The following is a 15572-nucleotide window of genomic DNA, read 5'->3' on the forward strand; positions in this document are numbered from 1 at the left end:
GGTTCAGGTCTTAACCTCAGCATCATGAGTTCAAGCCCCATGTTCTACATGTTAAGTGGGTGTGGAGCCTACTTAAAAAAGAACTTAGCATTCAGAAAAACTAAACTTTCCCTTTCCAATTTTTGTATGCATGTACTGCTGCCCCAATAGCAAAGCTTTCTTCCTTTTGCACAGAACTTTTCTCTTCCTCAAGAGCTTTTTGAATCTCTAACCTACCCAGCCACTCACTTTTCTCCATCTTGTTAAGCCCACGTTGATTTCTATGAGACCATCCTTCCCTCTGAGAGCTTGAGCTCTTCTGTCACTCAGTCAAAGGGTCCTGCCGTGTATGCCACACAGAGCAAAGAGACAGGCACAGCCACACCCCAGAGGAGTTTACAGCCAGCAGCAAGGTCACCAAGGCTGTGGAGATGGGAGGATCAAGCAAGCTTGTGAAATCAAGGAATCATTTCATGAAAAACACACTACAATAAACATGCTTAATAATTAATAAGGTCAATTATAGAAAGATTTTCTCTTCACACTATAAGACAAGGATATCTGCTACTACCTTTTCTCTCTAGCCATTTCTCTCCTATGTTGGCCTTGAAGTTCTGTTGTTTAGAACAATAAGACAAAAAGGAAATCAAAATAATTTTTAAAAGATTGTATTTATTTATTCATGAGAGACAGAGAGAGAGGCAGAGACATAGGTAGAGGGAGAAGCAGGCTCCCTGCAGGGAACCCGATGTAGGACTAAATCCCAGATCCCCTGTCACGCCCTGAGCCTAAGGCAGATGCTCAAACCCCTGAGCCATCCAGGCATCCTGGAGGCAAATCTGAAAGACAGAAAGGAAATTCATGATTGGTGAAGCCAGGGGAGGGAACAAGGTATGACTCCAGAGAGGTATGGGGTTTCTTTGTGGAGTGATGAGATGTTCTGAAACTACAAAGTGATTATGGTTGCGCAACCTGTGAATATACTAAAAAGAAAAAAGCGAAACAACACTCAACTGTACTTTAAAAGAATGAATATTATATATGAATTGTATCTCGATTTTTAAAAAATCAATTCCAGGTGTATTAAAGCTCTAAAAGGGAAAAATAGGGGCTCCTGGGTGACTCAGTCAGTTAAGCATCCAGCTCTTGATTTCGGCTCCGATCATGATCTCAGGGTCATGGGATCGAGCTGCACATTGGGCTCCATGGTCAGCAGGGAATCTCCTGGAGATCTAGCCCTCTCCCTGTGGCCCTCTCCTCACTCATGCTCATGCGTGCTCTCTCTCTCACTCTCTCTCATATAAATCTTTTTAAAAGAAGAAGAAATCAACCCTTCAGACTTCCCACTGCTTGGTGATTACCTTCCACATACATAGCACGCTGGCCAGCCTTGCATCCCAGTAGCACACAAACAACATGAGCTATGCCACCCCCAAAATTTTCTCTGAGGCTCAAACAAATTTGGCTAATGGCCACCACCTGCCCAATGCTCCATGCCTCAGGAGATGAACTATTAGCTATTTTTCCAAGATGAAAACCAGCAGCTTTTAATGATAAATGAAGCCTTTTACCTGCATTTCCCACAGACAGCTGCAAAGTCTGTCAGACTAGCTCTTGCCTTTTCTGACCTCATGGCTTTTTGTCAAACCTGAGACCAAGGTTTCCATCTGTTTAGCTGTCTGGTGAGAACAGAATTGTATTGTGACTGGTCAGGAACTGAAAATGTCACATCTCTCAAGACATGGGAGACCTAGAGAATTCTGTCAAGTTCATCCAAAACTCTTCCTGTCACTTAAGACTCCACAATTATTTATGCATATAATATATCTCTGGGAAGTAGGAAGTATAGAAAAAGTAGGAAGTATCCCCATATGTTATAAAACATAATCATTTTTCTCCCACCAACAAATAATACTAAGACATGGCTTTGATTTTGATGAGGCTCTGAAAAGTTGCTACATTGAAGATAAAGCTGAGTCTTTACAAGGCATCAAGTAGCATACTAAACAAAACAAAGAGTGAAAGAAAAAAGAAGAAAGAAATATTCCCAGTTAACAGAGTATAGAAACTAATGTTGAGAATACTGGCTTAACACTTAGCTCCATCAAATCTTAACATATTCCCACATTTGCTTTGGATTTCTTTAATAAAATAAGTCATTACAGTTATTACTAAAGCCCCATGTGGGTGGACCCTACCCTGCCATTCCCCCTCTCTCCGTGCCCAGAGGTAACCATTATTCTGATTTTGATATTTATCGTTCCCATGTGTATTTTGATATGTTGCATCTGTTTATATTCTCAAATTATATGTGATTTTGTTTGCATTTTAAAACTTTATATAAATGATACTATACATACCATTTCCCCCACTTGCTTTTTTTGCCTAATATTGTTTTTTGAGATTTATCCATGTTGATGTATGTTGTTTGAATTCATTCATCTTAACTTCAGGATCCTATTCCACTGCATGAATATGCCACCATTTGTCTATCCATTCAGCCGTTGATGGACATTTAGATTGTTTCCAGTCTTTTGCTTTTACAAACAGTGGATGCAGGGAACATATTTCACATGGGCAAGAATTTCTCTAAAGGATATAAGTGTGAGGGCTGTGTTATGGGTTATACACATCCTCCAGTAGGAAAATATTACTGAATTTCCCCCAAAGTGCTTTATTTATTTTTATTTATTTATGCTAGTCACACATAGAGAGAGAGAGAGAGGCAGAGACACAGGCAAAGGGAGAAGCAGGCTCCATGCACCGGGAGCCCGACGTGGGATTCGATCCCGGGTCTCCAGGATCGCGCCCTGGGCCAAAGGCAGGCGCCAAACCGCTGCGCCACCCAGGGGTCCCCCCCAAAGTGCTTTAATTCATACTCTTAGCACAAATGTGAGTTTCAGTGTACCATATCCATGCCATTGTTTGGTATTAATCAAGCTTTTTACTTTTGCCTATCTGGTGATTATGGAACAGTATACAATTGTAGTTTTAATCTGCATTTACTAGGGCAGCCCAGGTGGCTCAGCAGTTTAGCGCTGCCTTCAGCCCAGGGTGTGATCCTGGAGACCTGGGATCGAGTCCCACATCAGGCCCCCTGCATGGAGCCGTTTCTCCCTCTGCCTGTGTCTCTGCCTCTCTCTCTCTCTTGGTGTCTCTCATGAATAAATAAATAAAATCTTTTTAAAAATAATAATAATTTGGGATCCCTGAGTGGCGCAGCGGTTTGGCGCCTGCCTTTGGCCCAGGGCACGATCCTGGAGACCCGGGATCGAGTCCCACGTCAGGCTCCCGGTGCATGGAGCCTGCTTCTCCCTCTGCCTGTGTCTCTGCCTCTCTCTCTCCTTCTCTCTGTGTGTGTGACTATCATAAATAAATAAAAATTAAAAAAAAAAAAATAATAATAATAATAATTTGCATTTACCGGATTACTAATACCATTAAGTATCATTTCAGATGCCTTGTGAGCACTTCAGTTCCTGCTTTTGTGAATTGCCTGTTCAGATCTTTGCCCTACTGTTGGTGTTATTATTGCTATTGAGATTGTTGGATCTTTTTATTGCTGTTGTTGCTTTGTAGGAATCTTTATGTGTTCTGAATATTATTCCTTTGCCAATATTGCAGGTACCCTTTTCTGATTTGTGTCTTTCCTTTGCTTATGTATCTTTTGATATAGCCTCATTTTAAGGTAATAGATTTTTCGATCGGTATTTCACATTTTTCTCTACCTCTAAGTAATAAGAATAACCTCTGTTTTCTTCTTAAGGTTTTTCTTTTCATATCTATGTTTTTAATCTATACCTGGAATTTAGCATGCTTATTCTATAGAGGCGTGTACTGGGTTCCCTCTGAGCAAGAGCAGTGATCATTTCTAGTGGCCTCTGAGAAGTGTTCTGATGCTAGGCTCTTCATATAGGCCCAAAGCAGTCTAATCTCGTCTCCTATGCATGCTTAGATACTTTACTTTTTTAAGCCTGAGGACTCGGGACACCTGGGTGGCTCAGTGGTTGAGCGTCTGCCTTTGGCTCAGGGCGTGATCCTAGAATTCTGGGTTCTAGTCCCACATCGGGCTTCCTGCAGGGAGCCTGCTTCTCCTTCTGCCTATGTCTCTGCCTCTCTCTGTGTGTCTATCAAGAATAAATAAATAAAATCTTAAAAAAAAAAAAAAAAGCCCAAGGACTTTTCAAAAAACAGGTACTAGGAGAGTAAGAATTTTCATCTCTGGAAACCAAAAAGAGTCCAAGATCCTAGCAGTTGAAATGACTAGCCACATTACTGCATGGAATTATTCTTTCCTTAGTGTAGCTTCCTCACCAATTTTTTTAAATTAAGGCTTTATTTTTTTAGAGCAGCTTAAGGCTCACAACAAAACTGAGGGCAGGTACAGAGTTCCTGTATGCCTCCCTGCCCCCACAAAAGTGTAGCCTCTCACCCATTATCAGGATCTTGCACCACATTGATACACTTGTTACAATTACTGAATCTGCATTGACACATCATCATCACTCAGAGTCTGTAGTTTACATTATGGTTCACTCTTGGTGTTACATACTCCTGGTTCAGACAAGTGTATAATAACATGAATCCATCATTATGGTATCAGATATCATAGTTTCATAGCCCTAAAAATCCTCTGCACTCTACCTATTTATCCCACCACCACCCCCAATTCCTGACAACCACTGATCTTTTTACTTTTTCCATAGTTTTACCTTTTCTAGAATGTCATACAGTTGTAATCATACAGCATGTAACCTTTTCAGATTGGCTTCTTTCGCGTAGTAATATGCATTTAAAGTTCCTCCATGTCTTTTTGTGTCGTCATAGCTCTTTTCTGGTTGAGTACTGAATAATACTCCCATTGTCTGGATTACCACAGTTTATTTGGCTACTAAAGGATATCTTGATTGCTTCCAAGTTTTGGCAATTAGAATAAACCTGTTAGAAACATATATGTATAGGTTTTTGTGTGGACATAAGTTTTCAACTCCTTTGGGTAAGTACATGGGAACACTATGCTAGGTTGTATGGAAAAAGTATGTTTACTTTATAAGAAACCACCAAACTATCTTCCAAAGTGGCTGTACCATTTTTCATTCTCACCAACAATGAGTGAGAGTTCCTGTTGCTCTGCCTCTTCATCAGCATTTGGTGTTGTCAGTGTTCCAAATATTTGGCCATTCTAATAGATGTGTAGTGGTATCTTGTTTTAATTTGTATTTCCCTGGTGACATATAATGTGAAGCATATTCATATTTACACATGCTTATCTGCCATCTGTGTATCTTCTTTCATGAGGTGTCTATAAGGTCTTTGGCCCATTTTTAAACTGGCTTGTTTTCTAATTGTTGAGTTTTAAGATTTCTTTGTATATTTTATGTCTAACAGTCCTTTATGACATGTCTTTTGCAAATATTTTTTAATGCAAATATTTTTAACCAGTCTGTGGCTTGTCTTCTCATTCCCTTGAGATTGTCTTTTGCAGAGCAGAAGTTTGTTTTGCTTTGTTTTTTTAAGATTTCATTTATTTATTCATGAGAGACACAGAAAGAGGCAGAGACACAGGCAGAGGGAGGAGCAGGCTCCATGCAGGGAGCCCGATGTGGGACTCGATCCCAGGACTCCAGCATCATGGAGGCAGGCACTAAACCACCGAGCCACCCAGGGATCCCTAAAATTTTTCATTTTAATGAAGTCTAGCTTATCACTGACTTCATTCATGGATCACAGGTGTTGTGTATAAACAATCATCACCATACCCAAGGTCATCTATGTTTTCTCCTTTATTATCTTCTAGGAGTTTTCTAAGTTTGGGTTTTACATTTAGGTATTTAGGTCGGTGATCCATTCTGAATTTTTGAGAAGAGTGGAAGGTCCATGTCTAGATCCATTTTCTTGGCATGTGGATGTCCATTTGTTCCAGCACAATTTGTTGAAAAGACTGCCTTTGCTCCACTGTATGCCTTTGCTCCTTTGTGAAAGATCTGGTGACTCTATTTGTGGGGACTCTTGTCTTATGCTCCATTGAGCTATTTGCCTTTCTTTCACCAAAACTACACTGCCTTGATTACTGAGATTATAAGGTAATAAATCTTGAAATAAGGTAGTATCAGTCCTCCAACTTTGTTCTCTCTCTTCAATAATGTGTTGACTATTCTGGGTCTTTTGCTTCTGCATATAAACTTTAGAATCAGTTTGTCAAGACCTCACCATTTTTTTAGAGTAATATTTCTTTTTTATATAAATTTATTTTTTATTGGTGTTCAATTTGCCAACATATAGACTAACACCCAGTGCTCATCCCATCAAGTGCCCCCCTCAGTGCCTGTCACCCAGTCACCCCCACCCCCCGCCCACCTCCCTTTCTACCACCCCTAGTTCGTTTCCCAGAGTTAGGAGTCTCTCATGTTCTGTCTCCCTTTCTGATATTTCCCACTCATTTTTTCTCCTTTCCCCTTTAGAGTAATATTTCTACTAAGTTATTCCAAGTAAAACATTGATGTCTGGTCCAAACTTTTATACCATTGTCAAAATTATAATCACATGACCATTAAGTCAGTGGTGTCTTGGGGCACCTGGGTGGCTCAATGGTTGAATGTCTGCCTTTGGCTCAGGTTGTGATCCCAGAGTCCTGAGATCAGGTTCCTGGTAAGGAGCCTGCCTCTCCCTCTGCCTGTGTCTCTGCCTCTGTGTGTGTGTGTGTGTCTCTTATGAATAAATAAATAAAATCTTAAAAAATAAAAGTCAACGGGGTCTCTCATTAATGAGTGTATCTTATCTTTAGTTGGTAATTCTGCCAAGTACCAGAAGAGTGGGAGAAAGCAGCGTCATAGGACATTAAGGGATCCCATTCCATCCTTGTTTGATAAAATTATGAAAGGCTTTCTGAGAGGAGCAGGCAGTGGCAGAAAAAGTCAGCCTTGTCCTGAACATAAAATTGATCATCAGAGTGGTGGTGGCCATGCCAGTAGGACCCTCACCCCACCACTACCTTGGGTGGGTATGTGATTCTATCTCCTACTATCTGAACAGGCCAGAGTTTACATGCCCTTCTAGGCTTCAGCCATTTCCCTGCCACCTGGTTGCCAGTAGCAGCAGCTGCTTAGCAGTATATGTGGAGTCAGCAGGAAACAGTGTGAATTCTAAGCCAGCACTGTTCTATAGCACATATCAGGGTAGCAGGAAATGGAAATACAGCTTCCTGTCCACCTTATCATCTAACCCCTGCCCATGATGTGAGACACTTTCAGCAAGTTACTTAACCTCTAGAACTTTGACTTTGTCATCTATAAATGGAAACAATAAATACCTATAGGACAGCGTCTTGTAGAGAAAAAATGAGATGAAACATTCCTAACATGTTTCTTGGCAGTTGGTGAGCAATCAGGAAAGTTAATATCCTTCCAAATAATTGGCACCCCAGAGAACAGAGGGAAGGAAAGAACAAAAGATTGAAGAGAGGAAAAGGCAGATGGTTACCAAAATACTGATGTTTAAATTTGGTTTCATGGATGTTTCCTACATCCTCACAAACATCCAAAGAAATTAAAAATACAGCAATACTGGGGTACCTGGCTGGCTCAGTCAGTGAAGTGTATAACTCTTGATCTCAGGTCATGATTTGGCCATAGAGCTTACTTAAAAATAGGAGACAGCAGTACTGAGCTACCATTTTTTTACCTGTTGAATAATCAAAACTTTTATGACAGTTTTCAGTGCTGGTGAGGGTATACACTCCTGGCAGATGTGTGAATAGGTACACATTCCATTTGAAAAGCAGTTCAAGATATGTATCAAGAACCTTACACGATGTCCTTATCTTTTGATCTTTCCTTAAGGAAATGCCTTTGATAGACCTAGAATTAATATGTACAAAGTTGTTCACCACAGCACTCATTATTTATAATAATAAAAATCTAGGAGTGCCAGGGTGGCTCAGCCAGTTGTGTCTAACTCTTGATTTCAGCTCAGGTCATGGGCTCCAGCTCTGCGTCCATCTCTGTGCTCAGTGCAGAGTCTGCTTGTCCCTCTCTCTCTGCTCTTCCCCATGCTTCCTTTCTCTCTCTCTCTCTCTCTCTCTCTCCCTCCCTCCCTCCCCCCTCCCTCAAATAAATAAAATCTTTTAAATAAATAAATAAAAACACACACATACACATACACACACACACACACACACCATAGAGTATATATAACCATTAAAAATCATGATTTTTTTAAAAGACTGACAAGATGGAAAAACACAAAAAACCTGAAGTATTAACTGGGAAAACCAGGTTATAAAACTGTATATATAGTATGAGTCTAACTTAGTTTTGTTTGTTTGTTTTTTTTTTAAGTGGACTCCATGCTGAGCTTGAACTCATTACCCTGAGATCAAGACCTGAGCTGAGATCAAGAGTCAGACGCTTAATTGACTGAGCCATCCAGACACCCCTCTAATTTAGTTTTTTATACACACACATGGACTGGCAGGAATTATATCACATCTTTTTTTTTCTCTTTATTGAGATATAATTGACATATAACATTGTATAAGTATAAAGGATACAGTGTGTTGATTTGATACATTCATATGTTGCAAAATGAATACCACCACAGCATTAGTTAATACCTTCGTCCTGTTACATAATTACCATTTCTGTTTTGTGGTGAGAACATTTAAGATCTACTCACCAACTTTCAAAGGAATATACCACATTTGACCTTGTCTTCCTTGTTTTCTCCTGGGCAATAGAAGTTGTAATGAATGTTTTTCCTTTTATATTTTTGTGTATTTTCCAAATTCTCTCCAATGCATTTTTTAAAATCAGGAAAATAATATTAATTAGCATAGATATACTAAGTGTTGTGTCCCTGTGAAATGGCTAGTAATATTCTGCTTCATTCCCACAGCTGCTGCTAGACACTCATTCCCTAAAGATGGTCCTGCTCGATCTACCTTCCATTGGCTCACAGGTGGTGAGGAAAGCACCTGCCAGTTACACTAAGATTGTTGTGAAAGGCATGACCCGGGCAGAAATGATACTCAAGGTGGGGTTTGTGTCTTCCCCGGGGTTTCTACTACAAGGGGCTGGTTATCTGGTGACTTATTCCAAGGAGTCCTGGTTTTCAAAGTTTGGATTAAGGCCTGTCCCCATCGGTCCCAGAGGATTGTCCACATTCTTTTGGCTGGAGTAGGTTTTGGCCTCACCAGATATTGTTGAAAGTCATTGGACAGTTACTCGGGGGATCAATAATTCTTTCTGACAAATGAATTTTTCATTTGGATTTTGCCAAGATTGGAAAATTAGATGGGTTGTCGCTATGAATCAGGGTCTAAGTCAAGGATCTCTTTGCTTCTCAGCAGGAATTTCCGGCCCAGGTATCAGTTACTCCCTTCCACATAAACCTCTTTAGCTTTCTGTACTCTGCAACTATACAGGAACTGCAAACAGATGTTGCAGTAACTGAATCTAATCAGCAAATGGGCTTTCTAAAGCCCCATTTAACAAATTCTTCTATGTGGGGTGATGATGTTGAGAATGCCTAAAGCCTTGAGCACCTGCATCTGATTTGCACCTGCCCTTGTTGAAAAGAGGGAAGCCTTTTTGGGGAGGAGAGAGGCTAGAGAACAAATGGAACTATCATGAAATGTTCCTAAAAGTGCAGAACCTGCAGGCTCATCAGGTCTGTCTCCCAAACAATGGCTCAAATGATGGCAGGAGTGAAAAGTAGCTATGGGGCCTCCATGGGAGGCATCCATGGGACATCCATGGGACCAGGTGAGGGTCCTCCTGCGTGAAGCTTGAGCTCCAGCCTGAGGAAATTGTTTCTTCCTGTAGCTGGCATAACTGACTAGGGAGGAGAGCTGCAGTTGGGGAGCTAACTGCAGGGAATTTCTGAGTGAACCACTTCTTGAGATATTGTCAGGAGTTCAAAACAAAACCAGTCTACTGTAGGAAGAAAATCAGATGCTGCATTCCAAAGCCAGATAGGAATGAATTTGAGGATTACGATGCCAGTGATTCCCTTCTGTTTGTACATTAATTGACAGTTTAAATGAATGTGGCTAAATGAAGTTCAGATTTTTTTTTTAAAGATTTTATTGCTTTATTTGAGGGAGAAAGTGAGCAAGCTAGAGAGAGCCAGCTTGTGCACAAGCGAGCACGAGAGTGGTGGGGTTGGGTGGGGCAGGGAGAGAAGCAGACTCCTCGCTGAGCAGGGAGCCTGATGAAGGACCCTGGGATCATGACCCAAGCCAAAAGCAGATGCTTAATCGACTGAGATACCCAGGCGCCCTGAAGTTCAGATTTTAAGTTTTGAAAAGAGTGAAGCAGCTTTGGGATTTGTGTCTTGAGAAAATCCACTTAGATTTATGGCTTTTGCGACCCATCCCTCAGAGGTAAAGATGCATTGGGACAGAAGGACCAGGTATCATAAACCGCTGTCCCAAAACAGGAGACTCTCCAACAGTGTCCCACAAATGATCCTGATACTTAAAAATCACATGGGACCCCACCCCAAGCCTTCTGAGTTAAAATCTTCATTCAGGGTAGAGGGAAGCATAGAAATCTATACTTAAAAAGTAATCCAGGTGATATTTATGATTTAGCAAATTTAAGAAACGTTTGCTGTAGTTGAATTTTGAGATGAAATAGGCCATCAGGATATTTCTGAATTTAGGCCTGCTGTCACTTAAGGAAATCTGGCAGGATCCATTTTGTGGTCAGCTTGCAAGTAAGGAAAAATGATGCCCTGTTTTCCAGTCATGAGTCCCTAAAGGCCTACTCCTGTCTCTCTTTCCTTGGTAGGTGGTGATGGCCCCTCATGAACCGTTGGTGGTGTTTGTTGACAACTACATCAAACTCCTTACAGACTGCAACACAGAAACCTTCCAGAAGATATTGGACATGAAGGTTAGTTCAGTGTCTTGTTTTGTCCACACTTGCACATCCTTGTCACACTCAGTGGTTCTTAACTCGGAGGACCGATATGGGCTCCTGGGGAGCCTTCTTAAAGTACATATGCCTCACCTCATGCTGTCACCCAGATTTTGCCTGGGATCCTTCTGAGGAGAAAATAACTTCCTAACTCTGCAGATACCTCCATGCCCCTTCGAGAACCACTGTTCAGTGGAAGCTGGGGGGCAGAAGGAATGGGATGGAGAAGAAGACTACACTTCCCCACCCTGTCCCTCCTCTCTCAGCCCCCTTTCTCTCCTTTCCTCTTACCTGTTTTTCCTTCCTCTGCTTTTCTCCTGGGCTGCTAACCTGGGCCGATAACTCCCCTAAAGAAAGTGTTCATCCTCAGCCTAGAGTAATTATGTCGTTTGCACAACCAGATACCATATTTCCACCTCAGGCCTTTCTGGGCCAGATGTCATGATTATCCTCTCTCTTTCAACCTCAGGGGCTGAAGAGAAGCGAGCAGAGCAGCATGCTGGAACTCTTGCGCCAGAGGCTCCCCACCCCGCCTTCAGGGCCAGAAGGCTCCAGCTCATTGTCCCTCCTGGCTCCGACACCAGAACAGGAATCATCTCGCATCCGCAAACTAGAGAAACTAATTAAAAAGAGACTGTAGGAGTCCACAAAGGGCGCTTTTTTCCCCTGGCTGGTGACCCACAGCACCCCATTGCCTGGAAGCCCCCCACCTCTTCTGTGCTCTCCCTAACTCTCAGATCATCAGTCTTGAAACTTCCTGGGACATTTGGGTTGTTAATGAGTCTTCCCTGTGACCAGTCTTAATTTGTGTCTTAATCAAGAAGCCAAGCAAATGCAGGCTGATAAAAAGGGGTTCCTACAGCATAGGCAGTAGTAGACAAAAGGGCCCTGCAGTTCACTTGTGGTCCTGGGCTGCCTTCAACTGGTCCAGCTGTCACTGGCCTCGCAGCCTCACCTCTGCAATCACACCATCTGGCATGTGGCCCTATCTCCTGGGCCTATCCAGGCAACTAGGGTGAGAAATCCTGGATCTCACCCCTTCCTCCTCTGTAGCCAGGCCCTAAGATTTGTCCTCCCTGCTCTATGGGTTTGGCTTTGGGGCCCGAGTTAATGAGGTGGAAGATTATAGGTGTAGGACATTAGCCTGGTGGGAGGAAGGCAATGGAAGCAGGAGTACTCTTCCTTGTAGATTCATTTCCTGGTACATATTTTCATGACTGGGCCAATGCCTTCTTCCCATTTCTCTGGAACCTGTAGTCTCCTGTTGATATACATCTAAGGAAAAATTCCCACTGTCTCTCACCCAGGAAGATTGGATGTACTGGACCTTGGAAACAGGTGTCCTCTGTGCCATGGGGCTCCTTGCTCAGGTGTGGGGCTAGACCTATATATATCTGCCTTGGAGAGAGACTTCTGCTTGGGACACTCACTGTATGATGTAAGCAGGTTATTATTCCCCCCATTCTCCTGACTTCTAAGGGAAGTATTGCCTTCTTTGAAGAGAAACTAGGAAGTTTCTTCTCAGATGAAGCTATGGGACTGCGCAGGAGGCCTGGGCCCTCTAACCCCCTTCCTGCTCATTTATTTTTAAACCCAAATAACTTTACAGAATGATCTGAAACAACAAAGGTGATGTGAATTGCCAGAATGACATATTACTTTATTACTAACGAGAAAGAACCCAGGTCCATGGATACCTTAGGACCAGAATGTTGACCTTAAAACACCTGCTCGGAGCCTGGCCCAGCCCAGAACGCAACGTGAGCCCTGGCCTGCCAATCCTATCCACTGGCTCACCACCAGCAGAGCTTTGCAGAAGAGAACTGCCTCCAAGAACTGCTTCAGTCCTCACATCATACAGAAGGTCACATGCCAGAAGGTCACAGCTGTACGAGAACAGACCGCATAGCAGGTAGCTGTGTGATTTGCCAGGTTGGCTGGGAACTGAACCTCAGTTAACTGTGACCACAGCATCAGGGCAGCAGCTGTTCGTGTGGGCATTCTTCAGGAATTCTGAACAATTTGTTGGCCAGGTAGAGAGGGAGCTAAGGAAGGAGGAGCTCTTTACAGAGAATGCACATAACAGGCCTCGGGAGAAAATTGGGATATCAAATAGCACACAAAAATGAGTTTTCAGGACAGAGGAAGTTTCCTGAAAATCCATAAAACTTGTGAAAGCCACATAGGAGAAAACTTTAAGGTTTGAAAATGAGACCAGGAACTGATGGTGTTTCCCCTTCTTGTTTCCTAACATAAGCACTCTGTGCTGTCCCCCTTCTCTCTCCACTAACCTTCTCCCAGACTCAGTCCATCGGCCCCACTGTGATCCAGAGCCTCATTTCTCCACCAGCTTCCAGTCCCTTCTTGCTAGTCAGTATGACTCTTAGGTGTTGAACATCTCAGGACAGCCCTGAGAAGAAAATACAAGATGAGGTGTAGCCCTCGGCTGAGCTCTCTTAGGAAAAGTTTGCTAAATAAGGAAAGGGCAGATAGGGCGGGTAGGGGATGGGTTGGGGCAAGCATCCAGGCAGGGTAGAGCAGGGAAGTGCACTGTCAAGATTTCACTTTGCCAGGACAGCCATGATGCTGCTCTGGTGATATCCTACAGCCCAGCCTCCACTAATGGAGGTGAATATTCTCTTACTGTTCTTGAAAGATGGGCCGATGAGCCCATCTCCAAACAGCACAGCCACTTTGGCCCTCTGTCATCAGACTAGGGAGCTGTGAAAGCCAGTAGTCTTTTGCAGCTGGTTCTTGTCACTCTCCGTGTTTATAGAGCCACACTTCTCTTTTTGGTTCGTTCCTGAGGAGTCATTTTCTGGACATCTCCATAATGCTTTGAGATGTCAAGCTGCTGTTTTCCCCCAGTTGGTGGTCACACCAAGGAAGTCGCTTTCTTGATTTATTATATTGTCAGTAATCTCCGAGGAGCCACCAGATGTCAGTAGGAGTTATGTAAAATGTCTACATTGATGAGGTCTGAATGCTGTGTATGCATCCTCTAAAGACAGAGCATGTTTCTCAACTGGGGGTACACATCAGAATCACGTGGGGCCCTTTTTACAAATAAAATTGTCTGGAGATTCTGAACCAGTATGTCTGGAGTGGGGCCTGGGCAAGTAGGTAATTATAATGTTTACCCCTTTTTAAAATCCATAGCATTAGAGAGAAATTTGCTTTATCAAAGTGTTCCTATAGCACATTTTCATGAACATACATTATTCCTGCCTCTCTAAACGAATATAATTACTATACAATTGATCTGTTACCAACAGGTAAAGATTCTTAACTAACATCTAGCAGTTTAAATTTTAAGCTTGTGTTGGTGATAGAGACCAGGCCAGAACTGTGCTGTCCCCATCCAGACTAGAATTCTTAAGTTTTGACGACCAAGCCCCAAACAAATTTGCTCTATTACTGTCACTTCAAAAAAACATGGAGTACTCTGATAAAAACAGTAGCTAACAACTCTGTTATTCAGCTAAATTAGATGCTGTACCCATTCCTCGCCCCCCCCACCACTTTCTCTAACTCTTAAAAAAAAAAAAACTGAAGCCACTTGATGTGATTTTGACAAATGTTGATAATTTATAATTGTTAAAGATCTGTTCTTACTATGGACAGACTTCCTGATAGCTGGCTTAGAGGTACCCAGGCTGGAGGAAATTCCACTGGATCGTAACAGTGAAATGGGAACCACAATGGACAGAGTGTGTTGACCTCCAAGTTCCGTTCTGGAATTGAAACTGTTGCCACTCCTCTCTCTCTTAAAGAACAAAGAACTAGAGCAGCCCGGGTGTCTCAGTGGTTTGGCGCCGCTGCCTTCAGCCCAGGGCGTGATCCTGGAGACCCAGGATCGGGTCCCACGTGGGGCTCCCTGCATGGAGCCTGCTTCTCCCTCTGCGTCTCTCTCTCTCTCTCTCCCCGCCCCACCCTCTGTGTCTCTCGTGAATAAATAAATAAAATCTTAAAAAAAAAAAAAAAAAAAAAAGAAAGAACTGGTACCTAGGACTTTGGCCCCCAGAAAAAAAAGTACCTGCTTTCTCATGCCTAGGATGGCTCTTCGTGCAGATCAAACGGGACTCAGAGCAGCCTGCCAAAGACGAGTGATAGTTACAGGGCAGACAGGGTGAGCAAGCAGGTCTGCAGCTGCTCCCTGATGTGGAGCTGTTACACCAGCCCATCCTAGGTTGCTGTTGGACAGGGAAACCTAGTTCTCTGTTTGCGGAATGCTAGGGAAAATGCCAGAAGGTCACAGCTGGAAATGCAATTCCTCTCCCTAGGAAGAGAAATCTCCAAAATAACTAGCTTGCTGACGGTGAAAGCAAGTGTTTCACACTTCTTGTCTACTCCAAGTAAGATTTCTAAAAATAAAATCATTAGAACTGCATTGGGCCACTTAAACAATAGACTTGGAAACATGGCCACATGAAAAGCTGGCGTGCAGAAAAGGCCCATGTATTTTATAAAGCAAATCCAAATTTCCAGTCTCATTCTAGTATTTATCAAACTAGATAGCCTCTCAAACCCTCAAAGTTCTCTACCTTTGGGAGATATCAATTTCCTTAAAGGGACTGCTTTTTGTGTAAATATCTTTCATTTCCCCCATCTGGAAGTGATTTCTCACTGCATATTGGAGCGCACAGTACTACAGTTAATTAAAGCATTACTGGA

General features: G+C 42.6%; 1 protein-coding gene across 3 annotated transcripts in view; it reads left to right on the forward strand.

Annotated features, from left to right (window-relative positions):
• VPS53 (VPS53 subunit of GARP complex) overlaps nt 1-13988 on the forward strand; it is a 140421-nt gene extending 126433 nt beyond the window's left edge. For all 3 annotated transcript variants that reach the window (XM_026016052.2, XM_072747920.1, XM_072747919.1), the window contains 3 exons: nt 8872-9009; nt 10770-10874; nt 11368-13988. In XM_026016052.2, coding sequence (XP_025871837.1) covers nt 8872-9009; nt 10770-10874; nt 11368-11538 — 414 coding nt within the window. In that variant the 3' untranslated portion in view covers nt 11539-13988. The remainder of the gene's footprint in view (nt 1-8871; nt 9010-10769; nt 10875-11367) is intronic.
• Nucleotides 13989-15572: the final 1584 nt, after the last annotated feature.

Source organism: Vulpes vulpes, chromosome 2 (genome assembly GCF_048418805.1).
Source record: "Vulpes vulpes isolate BD-2025 chromosome 2, VulVul3, whole genome shotgun sequence".
Classification (NCBI taxonomy): Eukaryota; Metazoa; Chordata; class Mammalia; order Carnivora; family Canidae; genus Vulpes; species Vulpes vulpes.